General features: G+C 38.2%; 1 protein-coding gene and 1 pseudogene across 1 annotated transcript; both read right to left on the bottom strand.

The window, feature by feature from the left end:
• Positions 1 to 1,053: 1,053 nt before the first annotated feature.
• LOC102883320 (olfactory receptor-like protein OLF4) lies at positions 1,054 to 2,034 on the bottom strand. The gene has a single exon (XM_006917190.1). The coding sequence runs from the start codon at positions 2,032 to 2,034 to the stop codon at positions 1,054 to 1,056; it is 981 nt and encodes a 326-aa protein (XP_006917252.1).
• An 11,860-nt stretch (positions 2,035 to 13,894) lies between these two features.
• Positions 13,895 to 14,802, bottom strand: LOC102882825 (annotated as a pseudogene).
• Between the last annotated feature and the right edge of the window lie 3,932 nt (positions 14,803 to 18,734).

Below are 18,734 nucleotides of genomic sequence, written 5' to 3'. Positions count from 1 at the left end.
GAAGGACGTGCATCTTAGCACAAACCCTGCTGACCCAGAATCATATGACAGGGCAGAAACTCAAGCTCTCCTGTGAGTCACACTCATGTCATGAAGATGGAAGTGATTCCTACATATGAGGAATTATGAAATGGATGATATTGATTTGTTCATTCATTATTCATTTAGTGGTTATGACAAAATTAAAAAAAGTGGAGATATTTTGTTTGTAGAAATCATATTTGTAGGCAAGATTGAAATTTTGGAGTACAAACAGGAAGATAATTTAGTAATAAAATGAAAATACACCAACAATCCTTCACTTCAATGAAAACAGGCCCTCACACATGGAATCCATCTTCTATACTTCAGGAGTAGATTACCGCATGAAAAAGAAATATTTTGCTTACTAATCAACTGAGTAATGTTTCCTCATATTTAAGATAAATTCTTTCTTTCTAAAGTGAATATTAAGTGAATCTATTTATCAAATTTGAATTTCCTGACGACTCTACCTTCAATTTTTGTCGGGGACTATGGTAGGCATTGTAGACTCCAAACTCAATAAAGTAAAAAAGTAAGAGTCCAGTTAAAAAACCAGCAGAATGTTAAAGTTCATGTTATCAGTAAGACCAGTTAAGGGAGTGAAATTAAATAGAATGACAGACCCAAAGTGACACTGTATTTCCGTTTTTTATAAAACATCATGTTAATGAACTTAGTCAACAAGCATAGTTTGCGATATGTGAGTTACACAACACATGAATATTCTATCAGTAACATAAAATAAAATTCTTGAGATAACATGATCATTTGAGAAGAAATTTTTCCTAAGAAATCCATACGAATTCACACAATAATTGGGATTTTCCAAATATTTTTGGTTCAAATTTAGGTAAAACTTTTAAGACTGGGAAAATGTACAAGGGAGGAAAATGTTCATATATTAGAGAAGAAAGTATTATAAGCTGAATTACTTACATTGTACAGAGAAGGTGAATTAAGAAAATGGAAATTCCAGCTAATAAATAGAAGAGGCACATTGTATTTCCACATTTTTTGGCATCACAGCTTTTAGTCTTTCAGTCCCAGGGAGTTCTTCAGCCCTAAAACAGTTGGTCCTTTTATAGCTGCCATCGCATAGAATTTTTTCAAAGCCCCCTTTATGTCTTTGTTCCTGAGACTGTAGATGAAGGGATTCAACATAGGTGTGACCACTGTGTATATCACTGAGGCTATTGCACTTGAGTGTGTGCTGTGGGTAGAGGCAGAGCTGAGGTACACTCCTAGACCTGTACAATAAAATAAAAAGACAACAGAGAGGTGAGACACACAAGTAGAAAATGCTTTATACTTCCCCTGAGCTGATGACATTCCACGAATGCAAGAAACTATCTTAAAGTAAGAGTAAAGGATCCCAGTAAAGGGAATACCAGCAAACAGTCCAACTGAAAAATACATCATTACGTTATTAAGAAAGGTGTCAGAACAGGCAATTTGGATCATCTGATTGAGTTCACAGAAAAAGTGGGGGATTTCCAAGACTGTACAGAAAGATAGTTGCAACACCATTAAGCTTTGTAACAAGGAAGACAGGGCACTCATGATCCAGGACACCAGAAGCAGCAGTCCACAGAGCCGGGGGTTCATGATGACTGTGTAGTGCAGGGGGTGACAGATGGCCACAAAACGGTCATAGGCCATCATGGTCAGAAGGAAGTTGTCCAACAGTCCAAAGAGCATTAAGAAGTATATTTGTGTGATGCAGTCTCCATAAGTTATGACTTTGCTCTGTGTTTGGATGTCAAACAGTATCTTTGGGACAGTAGTAGAAGTGAAACAGATGTCTGCAAAGGACAGGTTGGAGAGGAAGAAGTACATGGGTGTGTGGAGGTTGGAGTGCGAGGTGATGGCCAGAATGATGAGCATGTTTCTAAACAGGGTGATCAAGTACATGGAGAGGAAGAGCCCAAGAATGAGGGGTTGCAGTTCTGGTTCCTCAGAAAATCCCCAAAGAAGAAATTCTGTAATCCGTGAATAATTTTCTGGTACCATGTATTAGTGGTTATGTCTACGAAATACAAATTTAAATAATTATTTAACAGACATGAACATTACTAGCATCTTGAAATGCTACAATTAATGTTTTGCAGTAAAATGTATATATGACATATGGGTGGTTTTCTGGAGATCATATCTCCTTTAAACTATTTTCCCCAGCATCTCTAAATAGGAATTCCTGTCCCACTATCAGCAATTTGCCAAATAAATCATAATTATACAGGTTTAATGAGAAATTTTCACATATAAATTCTAATATTCTTGCACCGATTTCATGTTTATTTGACTACTCTTGTTTTTATATGGCACTTGGTGAATGAGGCTGGCCCTTCTCTCACTTTTCTCGTGGAATCTTTTTTTGTTATTCTTGGCTTTGGGTTTTGACCTCTTTCATGACACATCTGATAGGTTCGCTAATCCTAGTTCTGTTCCATTTTCAACATGCAAAGTCCTCCCCAGACATATTACTGAAAATCCTGCTTATGCTACAACTATTGGTCCCCTTTCTTCATCCATTTATCCCTGAGGAAATGATGTCATACCACACTCATTGTGAGATATGTGTTGAGTCCTGACCTTTCTTTCTCCCATCAAGGAAAATAGGGTGCTGAAAAACAAAAGTCTCTACAATCCAAAGATAGAGAAAGAATACAAGTGAAAAATCATGCACATTGTTAGATGCTGCATTTGCTCTGAAAAAAAAAAAAGAAAGTAGGTATAATAGAGAGATGTGTGTGTGTGTGTGTGTGTGTGTGTTTTTAATAGAATTGAGAACTCTTTCTTTCTCCCATCAAGGAAAATAGGGTGCTGAAAAACAAAAGTCTCTACAATCCAAAGATAGAGAAAGAATACAAGTGAAAAATCATGCACATTGTTAGATGCTGCATTTGCTCTGAAAAAAAAAAAAGAAAGTAGGTATAATAGAGAGATGTGTGTGTGTGTGTGTGTGTGTGTGTGTTTAATAGAATTGAGAACAATCTGGAAACAAGGTACCATTTGAATAGAAAACTCAAGAAAAGCACAGAATAGACAGAGAGCTATCTGGGGAGGAGTATAGCCTGCATGGAAAAGAGCCAGTGCAAAGGTCATGAGGGTGGCACTTGTCTCAAGTAATTACACTGAAAAGGAAGCCACGTCGTGAGGGGAATGAGCAAGAGGGAGATGATAGGGATGCTGTCAGAGAATGTGGTGGAATGAGATGGCCTGTCTGCTACAGAAGAAACTTTAAGACACAGGGACTCATTCAATCACATGCTGTTCCTTAAACTTTATTTTCCTTGCATGGGATCCTGTGAGGTGAAGTGACGCCTTCTTATTTCCATCAATTGATTGACATTCTGTATCTATGCTTTAAAGAACACATTTCAGAGTATATGAGCTAGCTACCCCCATCTCAAGAAGTGGAGAAATGCTCATGCTCCACAAACCACACACACTCACACCCAGACACACACACTATGTCCTCCTGGGGTAGTGTTAATACCAGCTTCTACTCACCCCCAGAAACAATAATGAGGAGAGAAATAGAAATAATGCAAGGCAAGATAATATCAGGTTATCTTGCCCCTACAGGTTATAAAAATAGTTCCCAAGTTCACTTGATAACCGCTAAATCAACATGTAAAAATGAGGCTCCATTTTCATATAACTATTTTCTGCCCTTATATTAAAAATCAGTTAAACAAACAGAAATATAGAAATATGACAGACAGACAGACAGAAAGAGACAGAGACAGAGACAGATCTAATAATCTCCGGTGGTCCCTGAGAGATTGTGATGAAGAGAAAGCATCCTTGGTTACGGTGACATGCCAACCATAGTTGTTTTGCCTTATGCCCAGAATAATCAATAAAATAGCAAATAACAATTTACTCAAAACAAAAAAGAGCAATATCTTCATGGCGTCAAGAACCCTTACAGATCAAACACCTTACTAGAAGATTTGCAAAGAATAAACCTACAATTTACAAAAGGAAATATACAATGATAGAAAAAAGGAGGGTTTTTTAAAACTGAAAAGAGACTTTAATAAATAACATTAAGTACAAAACCTTGGGAATCAGAAAACCCAGCTGTGATTCTGAGCTCTACCACCTCTTAGTTTTTTGAATGAGGAGAGACAGCTGGACATTCTAAGTGCTAATATCCTCACCCAAATAGTGCAGACAGTGGTATCAGTTCGGAATGGTGACAGATTTGAACAACATATATAACATGCTTAGCAATGTTAATCACTTATTTCCTGTTAGTAAATAAATGATTATCACTGTGATGAGATGAGGCTGATCATTTTTTTCTACTACTAATGTCTCCATTGCTTCCCCATGTCTAGGCCCCCAATTCCACAACCATATTTTAATTTTCTGTCATCTCTCCATCTTCTACAGGCTAGAAATCTAATACACAGATAATTGCATTGACCCATGGAGATCTCTGTATATTGAAACTGTTCATAAAACTCACATTAAACTCCAACCCAGTGACTCCGTAATGGAGATAGATGCTCAAATTTCATAGCTTCAAACATTAGCCTCAAGTCTCTGCGAACTTTCCACACACTTTAGTCACATAGAACTCTGCCTGTGCTCACACTAAGCTTCCAAACGTTGAACTTGACTTCCAGCTTCACCTGACACCACAGCAACAAGGCTCAGAGCCTTTACACACACACTTCCCTCTGCTTGCAGTCTCCCCACGAGATGTTTTGGAACTTTTCATCCCCTCTCCATCCTCCAAACGCCACATCCTCAGTTGGATTACTTGCATCTTCTCCTTCATGAGTCTTTTCTTTTTCTGAACATTATCACAGGAAAAGGATACTTTCTCATCAAGTTAATCACATATTAGGATGCCTATGGACTAATTTTTATTTTGTTTCATATCTTTTCTCCCTGCTACACAGTGAGTGCGGTGAGGCATGCAGCATGTTATACACATCGCCATCCTCCCACTAGACTTACCTGATTTGGGAACTGTAGCTGAATAAATAAGCATTCCATGGAGGGATGAGAGAACATTCACACAGAAATCGTTGATGATGAGAGAAGGGATAGAAGGAAGCAACACTGACCTAGGTGTGGAGGACATGGCAGAGGAATGTTTTCCATATGCTATATCAGGACCTACTAGGGTGGCAGACTAAGGTTTGTAAGAATTAAATAGAATGGAATATAGAAGGCACAATAGAAAATATGAGTGCATCATACACAGTGAGGGTACACACATAATCGTTTCATGGTTCTCTTTGTCAGTTGTGTACATGTGCGTTTGTGTGCATGTGTATGAGTGTTGCTGTGTGTGTGTGCGTGTGCGTGTGCGTGTGTGTGTGTGTGTGTGTGAAAGCATGCTGAATTACAATGTAACAAGCTTGTCTTATCTTGGGACAAAGTCAGGAAAATCTGGAATCCATTGAAATAAATGCAAGATTCATTTGGAAGGTCAGTTCCTGTCAATGAGGAAAAGCTACAAGAATGAAGAGCCCAGCAGAGAGCCAAGTGCAGAGAGAAGAGGCAGCTGGCGTGGCTGATGCAGTTTCCTCGGATTCAAGGGACATCATACTGACTGGACCTACACTGTCCTACTGACCTTGTCACAGTGTCCACCTCAGCCCTGATCTAATTGTTATTCCGGTACCTATTTCATGTTTATTTGACCAACCTTGTTTTTATATGGCCCTCTAGTGCATAAGGCTGACCCTTCTCTCACTTTTCTCGTGAAATCTTTCCTTCGTTATTTTTCGCTTTGAGTTTTGACCTCTTTCATGACACATCGGATGGGTACTAGCGTAGTCTTAGTTCTGTTCTGTTTTCAACATGTAAAGGTTCTCCAGACATATTCTATAGAATCCTATTTATGCTACAACTATTGGTCCCTTTTCTTCATACTTTTATCCTGAGGAAATAATGTCATACCACACTTATTTCAACGTACTGGGCCTTCTCCATCGCAATGTGATATCCAATGAGTATGCATCTCACTTATTTTGCTTATCTATGTAGCTTCATAAATATGTGCCTGTAAACAGAATAAATGTTGAGGAATGGGAAAATATGACCAGGTTTAACTAGTGGAATTTAATAACTGTATTAAGTTAACTTGAATAAATATGTAAGACTAATTCTAAAAGAAAATAAATAAAATACAATAATTAATCTAATTCCAGATAATTGACATCAACCTGGAATGAAAAACATAAAAGTAGACTTTTGGAAAGCAGTGGAAGAAATAGCTAATGTTATAATTTCTACCTATGTAAACATAAATGGATTAAAATATGCTTAGAAAAGGATACAGGTGATCATTAATGAATGCAAAACATGAGTAATGACGTAAGTTTTTACATTTAAAAATAATGGGGAACACAATATGATAGATTGTTAGAACTGACTGAAAATTTTTAGAAAAAATTTTAATATTTTCCCCCCAAAACATCTTTACTTATATGAAAAAATTCAATGCTAAACAGCAAAGTTGGTGCAGAAAACCCAATTTTAATATATTAAATTAATCAATTAGTCGACTTAGCAAACATAGATGGCCATCTCTGGGCTCTAGGCAATGTTGGTTAGGCTCTCAGGAAGAAGTTCTCAGGTTCTTTCCTCTCAGATCCTTTGCTGCTGGCTGAGCTCTCAGACTCACCTGGGTGGGGTCTCTCAGAGGAAGGACTCCGTGTGGAAGTCTGAATTTCTTCCTGGATAATTGATAATGGAGACTCAAGCTCTGTCTCCAGAGGAGAGAGCCCAAAGGAATAAAGCATTGATCTTCATCCAGATTTAGGAATCCAAAATAACGAATGTGTCTTATAAAGCCCAAGGTTGCACACATAGAAAAGGAGATATTTTCATCTCCCTTTATTTGCTCATTAAGCACTGTTTACACTGTTGCTCCCCGCTCTGGGCACCAATTTACCTACACTGGTCTGGACTTAATGGATATTATTTCTCCTGAATCTCTGTTCCCAAGGGACCAGGTTAAAAGTCAAGTGAATCCATGACTCGCCTGCCTGCCCAAGGTCTCCCTACTAGCACCTTATTCCAACCCTGAGTTAAAATTCTCTCAGAAATCTAGACTGAGGATACTGATTGCACCACATCCCAGGGTCTTCAAAGCTTTGCTAAGTGGTGGGACATAACCCCTGGGAGAAGTTGCTGTTTCACTCCTCATCAATAGGGAAACTCTGTGATTTGCATGTAAACTTTGGGCACTACACTCTTTGGTTTCATGACACTTTACCAAATTAATGAGGAATTTAATTCTTACATCAGAACCTAAGAACTGCCTTTTACTCTCACATTTTAAAAACTTTGATAATTATAAGAGACGTATTTATATAATTTTATGCCATAAAATCTAAGTTTTGTACCTTATAAGCTTTGTGTAATTTAAATTTTATAAAAGTGTTACAGGACAAGGCATATTTCCCCGAGTGGTAGGGAGACCTAGCTCTGAACTGAGAGAAGAAGAGGGTCCATTGGCGAAGAGTGTGGAAAGAGTTAAGGCCAAAGTTAGAGTCAAAAGGAAGTTTATTAGAAAAGGGATCACACTCTACAGACAGAATGGGGTCTCCTCTCAGAGGCAGAGAGCGAGAAGGACAGTGATAGAGACAGAGACAGAGAAACAGACTAAAGGCACTGAGAGGGACCTTGAGTGTTCAAGGAATTCAGTTTATCTGGCATTCTTTAGTTCCCATTTCTTTTGATATGGACATACAGTGAGGAAAGGGGAAGAGTATGTAGTGTGAAAAGGTAAGAATCTGTAGAGCGAAAGGCCTTCTGGCAGTTCTCAGCCTTTAACCTTAGGTTCCGCATGGTTTTAGCCATAGGGAATGACTCTTGGTTCCTGTTTCCCCTTCTCAGGTATGTGGAATGGGTTATAAGTAATCCCAGCAGAAATCTTCCTTTGTTCTGAAGGTGTCCTGGCCTGACTGCAGGTCCGATCAGTATATTGCAGTCTCTGGTTGTGGCTTTATTAACATTTTAATTCTCTTATCTCCTCATATTGAAAGTATATCATATGAGGTGGTACCATTATGAACTCTATCCCACATTGCAGAAATGGGGCTTGAAAAAGTTTAGTGATCTGCCGGAAGTTATAATCAGAGTGAGTAATAGGTGCTAATTGGAATCTGCCAGGGCGCTTCCAGTTTTTAATCTCTGGGCCAGTGGTTCCCTGCCAAGATGATGTTGCCCCTGGGCTATTAGGCAATGTCTGAAGGGAGGCTGCTAAAAACCTACAACATCAAACACAAATAATTAAGTCGAATTGAGAAGGTGAGAAAAGCTAGTCTGGACCAGCATTTCTCCAACTTCAGTGTGCATATGACTCATGCAGGATTGTAGTTCAAGTGCAAATACTAATTCAGCAGGTCTTGTTGGGCCTAGGGACTCTGCATTTCTCTCAAGCTACAGGAAGATGCTGATGCTGCAGGTCCTGGTCTGAGGACACTGTGAATAGCGAAGCTGAGGGCTTGTAATCATGTAAGGGGCAACTAGTTGTACATCATCTTCACCCAAAATTGCATTTGCATAAAATTTTGGATGAAATGTGTGCAGTCATGCACTATCAATGTGGATAAATTCTGAGAAACTCATGGTAGGTTAAGTAGCATAGAGAGCACTTACTCAAACCTAAATGGTTAGCCTATCACACACCTAGGCTATGTGGTATAGTCTCTTGCTCTGTAGGGGAAGAAATATATTTTTTTCTACCCTTTGGGTTCTTTGCTGACACAACTTTGTAACAAAGGACAGATTAATAGAAGAAAATCAATAAAGTTTAATAACATACATATCTTCTCTTTGCATGGCAGAATTGCAAGAAACTGAGTAACTCCCCCAAATGGCCTGAGTTACCATGTTAACGACTACTGTCTTTAGGTGAAGATAGAAGAAGGTGCTGGGGTTGGGTGCAGTCAGTTATGGGAGGTTATCAAGAAAAATCCAGTAAATGAGGTACATAAGGTTGTTATGCAGATGTAAGTCATTGTCTTCTTCATTAATTTCTAGAGAAAAGGTCACCCCCCTTTTCTTTGTACAGCCAGGGAGACATCTTTTCAATTGGAGATTTTCCTAACTATATAAATATTCCTTACAAAGTGCAACTTGTAATTATTTCAGAGCTTCTCCCATGTCTGCTGTTTCTTAAAATTAATCAATAATCTTTATGGCAAATTGACTCTTTATGGCAAATTGACATATTTTGGGGTGATAAAGTCTGTTTCTTAAAATTAACCAATAATCTTTATGGCAAATTGACATATTTTGGGGTGATAAAGTCTGTTTCTTAAAATTAACCAATAATCTTTATGGCAAATTGACATATTTTGGGGTGATAAAGTCTGTTTCTTAAAATTAACCAATAATCTTTATGGCAAATTGACATATTTTGGGGTGATAAAGTCTGTTCCCTTACATTTCTCAAGTTACTCACTTCTATAATGTGTTATTGTGCTGTACACTGCAGGACATTGTGTTGCGATGACTATTTGTGTAATGCCTTAAGTTCAGATGTTATCATGGCTCTGAAGTCTTAGGTGATAGAAATTTTTCAGCAACACTATTATCTTATGGAATCTACCTTATATATATAGTCCCATGTCGACCAAAATGTCCTTATCAGAACATGACCAGGTGTACTCTTTCCAGAGTCTGTGATTAATTCTGTGTTTGTTTCTTTTATATAAAGGCCCTTCAGTATCACCGAATAATGTACTACAGAAAAAGACTTAGAAGTAGGCAGACTAAGGGCCTCCAAAACATGTCTACATGCTACTCCCTGAAAACATTGAATACACTATTTATTATAGAAAGGGAGGATTAAGGCAGCCCTTGGAATAAGTTTGCCAATCAGCCGACTTTAAGAAAAGAACTCTGGCCCTGAGTAAGCAGGTGAGACTAATGTCATCCCCGTGGTCCTATAAAATGGACAGGAAGGAAAAATAGCTAGAATCAGAGGGAGATTGGAAGATGCTACGCTGGTGACATTGGAGATGGAGAAAGGGCCAGGAGCCAAGGAATGCTTGTGGCTACGAGAAACTGGTATAGGAGAGGGAACAGATTCTTTCCTGGAGCCTCCAGGAAGAACCAGCGCTGCAGACATCTTGATTTTAGTCCAGTGAGACTCTTTTCAGGGTTCTGACCTTCAAAACAGTAAGAACATAAATTAGTTTCTTTCATACCTCACTGTTTAAATTTATTACAACAGGAATGTGATACACTTATCCAATCACTTTGTAGGAAATTTTTGCTGCTCACTTTCTTCTATTAGCTTCTCTTGGGTAAGGTTTTTTGTGTTGAAATCCCATCTCAAGTAGACGGAAAAATTTACTCCATTGGATGGTTTAATGAATCCTTCACTGCATAAAAGTAAATGTTGTTCCGAATTTGAGGCCTTTGTACATTAAATTAGGAAAAATAATTTATTACTAAAATTAAGGTCCACCATTCTATTTTAAATCCTTGTGTCTAAATGTCTACATTCTTTCTGTTTCATGTTAACTTAATCATGCATTCTTTTTCATTTCTATTCTTTCCACATTTCTTTCAAGTTTCTTTTCGACCTTAAAGATAACATTATTAATGAGTCTGTGTTGTGAATATGTATGTCTGTTTATTTATAGGAAATTCAGGTAAAAATGCACATACATGTATTCTTAAATACTCTCTATATGTGAAATTGTTCTTAGACTCAACAAATATTTCTAAACGTTTATTTCTTTCTAACAATATTCACCTGAATTGGATTTCTCATTTTACATCACCATCGGAAATAAAAAAACAGGATCAGAATCACTGCATTTTTTTTTTTACAATTATAAAACAAAGAGGATTTACTGTTGCATACCTTTTTGAATTTTATATGTGTGTGTGTGTCTATGTATGTATGTATGTACTCATGCAGTATGTATTCTTGATTTTTGTATGGCTCCTATAATTCAGCAATTAATGCATTTTAAAGAAGACACAAATAAATTGAAAGATATTCTGTGCTCACTGATTGGAAGAATTAATACTGTTAAAATGTCCACACTACTCTTAAACAGACACTACAGGCTCTAAATGTGTCACTGTTGCTAAAAGCTCATAATGTCAAACTGAGATTTAATATCAAATCTAATAGTAATTTTAACCTATCAGAAATTTAATATTAATCAACCAGTCTGGAATTTTCTGTTAAAGCACCAGTAAGGTAGTCTGTCATGTGGGGCCCTCCATTTTCTCATAGAAAGAAGAGAGAATCTGCAGGATAAAAACCCTTACTGTTCCCATTCTTCCAGAAAAGATGCCCTGCTCTAAAAATAATTCTTTCTTTTTTTTTGTTAACAGCTCTCTTGCTCCTCCCTTCTTTCTAAGAAAACATTTCAGTATGTCCAACAACTGGAAGTTCCCTTCTAATTGCTAGATGGGATGCTGCCCCATTTACAAATATCTTAATAAAGACAATTAGATCTCTAAATTTGCTTTGTTGATTTTTGTTTTCTTTTTACACTATCCAAAGTAATCTATAGATTCAATGCAACCCTTATCAAAATTCCAATATCATTTTTCACAGAAATAGAAAAAAAAAAAACCAATTCTATAATTTATATGGAGCCATGAAACACCCTGAATATACAAAGCAATCCTGACAAAGCAGAACAAAGCTGGAGACATCATGCTCCATGATGTTAAAATATATTACAAAGCTATAGTAATCAAAGCTGTATGGTGTGGATGAAAAATAAGCCACATAGCCTACTTGACAAGCTCAGGAATGGCCTACATGGTGGACCTTACAAACCCAAAGACCAAAGTAACCACACAAGGGTGTTAAAAATTCCTAACTAAAAGCCAGTAGTGGCAGGTTTTCGCAGTCTAGGCCTATAGCTTCAACTTTGAAATAGTTTATTGCCTTTGTGCATCTAAGATAACACATCTTCTTTTTCAGACCCCTCGAAGGCACAACTATTGGCCCCAAACCATGAGACCACACTGTTATCCTGTTTCCCACATACCATCTCTATGTGTTGCACCTGTGAACTATTCTGTAACCACCATTGTAAAAAAAGTACATGCATCTCTGTTTTACTTTTTATCCAGTCTCAGAGATTTCCCTGCTTTGCTTTGTCTTGTCTCCCTTATCTTCTACCAATGAATGTCATGAAGCCCTCCTCACATCTCCTCCTTTCATTCTAAGTATAAAAGAAGCTGCAAAAGTGACAAAAATCTATTGAGATTTTATTTCCCAGAAACTTTCACCAGTTTGGGTGACAGATGACACCCAAACTTTTAAGAGACTTTTTCTTAAGCTGGACATTCTCATGGAAATAAAAACAGACACATAGATCGATGGAACAGAATAGAGAGTCTAGAAATATACATACACATATATGGTCATTAATTTGTGAGAAAAGAGCCCAGAATATCCAATGGGGAAAGGACAATCTCTTCAATAAAAGGTACTGGAAAAACTGGACATATGCATGCAAAAGAATGAAACTGGGTCACTATTGTTAGGGTTCAGAAAAAGTTACCCCAAGATGTGTATGTGGATTAGGATTATTCTTGAGACCTTTTAGGCCCAAGAGAAACTTTCTCCTCTCCCTTAAAGAATTTAAATGTGGAGGCTTGCCTGCAATAAGAATGATCATTAGAGATAACCTGTTATGACCTATGTATAGGACAGAGCAAACTTCTACTTGAGCATCTAATTTAACATCTTCTAACTGAATATGCTCTTACTGTCTTGTCCATCACCTTCTCCCCTCTGAAGCCCAGATGCCTTATCTCATCCTTAGCTCAGAATGTCATGCATGCCTCATTTTCTGTTTGTCTCTGAACTTCTCATGTGTGTTTCCATATAGACTCCACGGGGAGATATATATTTGATAATTAATTTTTGCCAGTGACCATTGAAGGTATTCTAGACACCAAGCTGAATGTGACAATAAACCCAGGAGACCACATATAAGATATGTGTAATGCCTGACATTAAACTTTTGATTTATAAGTCAACCATTTTAAATACATTCATCTCAAAAATGAAACACTAAACAAAGAAAAAAAAAAACCCACACTGCTATCTGTATGGCAAGGCTAGTAGATAAGCACAAAGTTCCCCTACTTAGTCCATTCCCTCTCTTTTCCTTTCTCTCTTTGTAAGTAACAAACCTGGTGTTTTCATAGTTCCCTGATGCTTGTTGCAAATATAATAAGGACCACAAGATCTGGTCCAGCTACAACATTGGCTCTGGTCTGAGTAACAAGCAGTAGGGGCCCAGGCCAGGCCCTAGGCCTTCCTCACCTATAGAATCACTAGCAACAGGCTGACTTAAAAGGAATGATGATGAAGTCTACATTATCAGGAAGAGCAATTAAGGTACTGATTAAATAGAATGAGGGACACCAAAGTAGAAACTGCAGTTTCAGATTTTCTTGGAATGAAATTATGTAAACTGGCTTCACAGTAAGTGAAGTGATTTCACATGAGTAATACAACTTATGACTATTCTATCTGTAAAACAATAAAGCATAACTTACAATGATATAAGTCATAATAGAAGACATTATTCTTTAGAATCCCAAATAACCCATTAAAGAAACAGAAATTTACAATTTTCTGATTAAGATTGGAACAACTTTGTGAATTTATGAGGAAAAAAGGAGAGAAACAGGCTATGTAAAAGAGAGAAGAGAAAGCTGAATAAAGTGGTTACTTAAATTGTATAGAGAAGTTGAACTCAAGCAAATGGAAATTCCTGGGCATACATAAAAGGACCAATTTCTACAACCACAATCTGATTAAAGTATCACAGATTAAAGGACACTTTTTCAGCCTCAGAGTAGTTGTTTATTTTATAGCTGACCTCCTAAGAAATCATTTCAGAGCAACCTTTATGTCTTTGTTGCTGAGACTGTAGACGAAGGGATTCAGTATGGGTGTGACCACAGTGTAAATCACCGAGGTTGTTGCACTTGACTGTGAGCTGTGGGTATCAGCAGAGCTGAGGTACACTCCTAGGCTTGTACAATAAAATAAGAAAACAACTGAGAGGTGAGATGCACAAGTAGAACATGCTTTATACTTCCCCTGAGCCGATGACATTCCATGTATGGTGGAGACTATCTTAGAGTAAGAGTAAATGATACCAGCCAGGGGACCACTACCCAACAGAGCAGTTAAGAAATATATCACTATGTTATTAAGAAAGGTGTGAGAATAAGCAAATTGAACCATGTGATTGAGTTCACAGAAAACGTGGGGGATTTTCAAGACTAAACAGATAGATAGTCACATCACCATTAAGCTTTGCAACAAGGAATACAGGGCACTCATGATCCAGGACACCGGAAGCAGCAGTCCACAGAACTGGGGGTTCATGATGACCTTGTAGCGCAAGTGGTGACAGATGGCCACAAAGTGGTCATAGGCCATTGCAGTCAGGAGGAAGTCATTCAATACTCCAAAGAGCATGAAAAACACATCTGTGTGATGCAGCCTTTATAGGTTATGACTTGGCTCTATGTTTGGATGTTCACCAGCATCTTTGGGATAGTGGTGGAGGTGAAACAGATGTCCCCCAAGGACAGGTTGCAGAGGAAGAAGTACATGGGCGTGTGGAAGTGGGAGTCTGAGCTGATGGCCAAGATGATGAGCAGGTTTCCAAACACGATGATCAGGTATATGGAGAGGAAGAGCCCAAATATGAGGGGCTCTAGTTCTGGTTCCTCTGAAAATCTCAGAAGAAGAAATTCTGAAACACTTGTAAGATTCCCTGGTTCCATGTGGTAGAGGTGACTTACAGGAAAGAGGAAAATAACATGAGTAATATTCATATAAACTTGCATTACTCACATAGCTCTTATACTAGAGTTTATATTTTGCATTCAAGAAATTAATTTCAATATTTTTTATGGATGTGGTTCCCTCTTGGGGTTTCTTGTGCCTTTTCACTTCAGGAATTTTTTGTCTCATTCTGCTTTTTCTCCTAGGAGTGCATGACACTGTATTTTACAGTGTTAAAGAGAAAGTCTTCATACATTTTAAGAATATTAATTATTTGTCGACGATGTTTTAGGCACTGTCTAGTCTGTGAAGAATGAGAGCTGAAGGATAAAAGTCCCTTTAATTCAATGATGAGGAAAGAAAGTAGAATAAAATAATAAAGTAATAAACATATAACATTTCAGATGGTGACAGGTGGTATGAAGAAAAGGAAAGCAGGTGTAAAGGAGAAAGTGATGAGGACGTTCTGTGTTTTTATGTGTTTTTAGGCAAGACCTGCAAACAGATGACATTTGAATATCACCTCTAGGATGAAAAGGAGGGAGATGCCAGGTTATATGGACAACCATGTACCCCACAGAGGGAATGGCCAGTGCAAAGGCCCTGGGCAGAGAAGAAGGGGTTAGTGATGTGCACGAAGTTAATAGAATATCTGGTAGGCCTTGATTACAATTTTTGCATGTTACTTCTAGGCAGTGGTTCTCACCCAGAGATGATTTTGCCCCTGGGATATTCGGCAATGTCCAGAGGAATACTGCTATACACCAACAATTCATGGGAAAGCATCCTCCAAAATTATCCACCCCTATTGTCAACAGTGAGAGGTGAAAAAACCTAGTGTAGTCCAGCACTTCAACTTGAGTGTGCCTAGGAATCAACAAGGATTCTGCCATAAATGTAGAATATGATTCAGCAGGTCCTGTTGGACAAAGAAATTCTGCATTTCAATCAAGCTCCCAGGTGGTGTTGATGCTGCTGGTCCTGGTCAGAGCAAGGCAGAGGTCTTGTGTTAGAGTTAACTATACATAGTTTTAGGTTTTCTGAACAAAATTTTTCTTGCATGTAGTTTTTAAAGAAGAATTTATTCACTCATTCAGAAAATGTGACAAATTCTGTGTTTATTTCCTTTCTATAAGGGCCCTCGAGTGGCAGATAGTAATACACTTTAAAAAAGACGTTATAGTCAATAGAATAAGGACCTCATAGACATGTCCACAGCCTCAACCCCAGGTACTTTGAATCTGATATTTTTATAACAGGGCAGGTTAAGGTAGCAGGTGGAACAGGGTTGCTAATTAACCACTGTAAGGTAGAAGATGAGCCAGGATCATCCAGGTAGGACTAAGGTAACCACAATGCTCCTTTAGAAGCAGAAGAGGAGACAAGATGAACATGCCACACTGCTGACTTTGAAGAAGGAGGAAGGGCCAGGAACCAAGGAATGCAGCTGGCCAGAATGCAAACTGGAATGAGAAAGAAAACAATTTCACCTGAGCCTTTACAAGAACACCAACCCTGCAGATATCTTGAGTTTAGCCAATGAGACACATTGAAGTGTCTGACACCAGAACTGTGAGAGCATATATTTGCTTATTTTAAACAACTAGTGTGGGAATATTTTATAGCAGCAGTAGAATCTAATATAGACATTTATTCAATAAAATTTCCTGAGGGAACTGAGTTGAAGCCTCTCCATTCATTCATTAGTGTCCTTGGGTAAGAGAATTTTATGTTGAAAAACCATATGAAGAAGAAAGAAATTTTAAATAGATTTGGAGGTATTGTGCCCCATTAGCTGGTACAGTGAAGTCATCACTGCATAAATGTAAACATGATCTGGCTATGATGTTGATACATTAAAATTTAAGGTACAACCATGACCTTAATTTCTCCCTCACTGAACTGCAAAAAAATTTTTTTCTTATCACCTTATACTTTTTGCCTAGAAGTGGATCCGTACTCAGTTTTTATTCCCTAAGTGCATCACAAAATTTCTCATTAAATATACAGAAGACATGATGACTGGGGGAAAAGGCTAAATGTGGGACAGTAATTCCTACTAACTGTTCCAATAGAGAAAGTAAAGGTAACAAGCCCCCAAATATAGGCACCCTCACCGGTAGTGAAATAATTCCAAATAAAATTATTTGGTATTCCTTTTTAGACTCATTAGGTAATTATTTCCCACATGAATAACCAGCATGAGAGAAGATACTGGATTGTATGTCTCATGGTAGTTTCTATCTCCACTCGTCTTGAACTTTTCAATGAATACAACATACTCAAATACAGCTCATCTTAGAAATTTAATACACTCTGAGTTCACTGCACCATTCTCCATACCTGACACTCAACTTTCTACTCCCTGACTAGCAAAACTCCTCAGTGTGTTTTCAATTTACTGTAATCATTTTATGCATCTCACTCATTCTACAGTGTAACCCGACTGTACATCTATGCCCATCACTTAATTGTAAACTATGGTCCTCATAGTGTTGATGCAGACAGACACATGGTTCTTAACACTTTAACACAAATTAATTATAAATTATTTACTTACCCAAGAATACAACAGAGATCTCTTGTCTCTGACTGGGCTGATTGGGCTCTCATGTGACTTGGGTAAGAGTTCTCAGGTTCCATTCTCTGACCCTCTCCTGAACTAGCTGCTGGGCTCTCAGACTCACCTGAATGGGGCCTCTGAGAGGGAGGACTCAGTGTGGAAATCTGAATTCCTCCTTGGGTGGTTGATTATGGACAGACCGAAGCTCTGTCCCCAGACAAGACAGCAGGAAGGAGTGACGCATTGGTCTCTGAGGCAATTTAGGAGTCAAAAGCAACAACCATTTCCCATGGAGCCCTGGGATGCACACGCCATGGAACTACAGCAGAGGAGGTATTTTCAGCTTCCTTTATCTGCTCATCAGACACTGTTTCCACTGTTGCTCCCATCTCTGAGTTTCGATTTCCCTGTGGGACACTGGTTTGGAACCACTGGAAAGTTTTCTTCTGCTGATTCTCTGTTCCCAAGGGACCAGGTTAGAAGTTAAATGAATCCTGTTTTCATTTCTCCTTCTCCATAACTCTCCTGCATGCCAGATGTCTCATCTCCAAGTACCATATCACAAGCCTAAGTTAAATTTCTCTCAAAAGTCTAAGACTGAGGAATCTGACTTGACTAGGTCCCTTGGCTCTTCAAAACATTGACTTGTGGTGAGATACTACTCCTGATAACTTCAAAAGATTGCTATTTTCTTTTTTAAAAATGAAGAAAACTATGTAACTTTCATGTAAAGCTTTGGCCACCATACACTTGACACTTTAGCATCCTGACACATTAGCCTGTCTGAGTTTCAGAAGGAGACACTCCAAGATGTGCCTTGGAGGTTGAGGATTATTTTGAGCTGAAGGCAATTGTAACATCTGGCTCAAGAGTAACTTCTATTTCTTCCTTTAACTACCCATAAGTACTTGAATAAGAGACCTTTTCTATAATAAGAGATTATCAGAGATAATCTCCCTTTGACCCACCTGTATGACAGGGCATACTTTTATTTACTAAACATTGCTCTTTTTATCCTCCTGCACTGATCCTAAGAAGCCCTAAAGTACCTTATCTCATTCCTAGCTCAGAATGTCTTATATACCTCAATCACTTTTTCCATGTGTGAACCTCTTGGCATGTGGGGTCTCTGATTCCTGTGTGTGCGGTTCCCATACATGTGTATGTATTAAATTTATTTTCTCTTGCTAATCTGTCATGTCCTTTTGATTATTAGACCAGCCAGAAGAACCTTGAGGGTAGAGGAAAGTTTCCTCCTACTCCACAGTTTTCAAAGTGAGGAGGATAACCTCACTGCTTGGAGCCCCGAGTTTCCCCACGAGGCTGCTGCAGATGAGGAGGTCCTGGGTGTCTGACACAAGCCAGTGC

This window comes from Pteropus alecto, unplaced genomic scaffold, assembly GCF_000325575.1.
Source record: "Pteropus alecto unplaced genomic scaffold, ASM32557v1 scaffold837, whole genome shotgun sequence".
Taxonomy (NCBI): domain Eukaryota; kingdom Metazoa; phylum Chordata; class Mammalia; order Chiroptera; family Pteropodidae; genus Pteropus; species Pteropus alecto.
The sequence above is the reverse complement of the archived record's forward strand: the minus strand, read 5'-3'. Positions and strand labels throughout refer to the sequence as shown.

What these genes read in the sequence shown, in the direction of transcription:
- LOC102883320 (XM_006917190.1), bottom strand. Translation starts at nt 2,034, where the DNA reads ATGGTACCAGAAAATTATTCACGGATTACAGAATTTCTTCTTTGGGGA.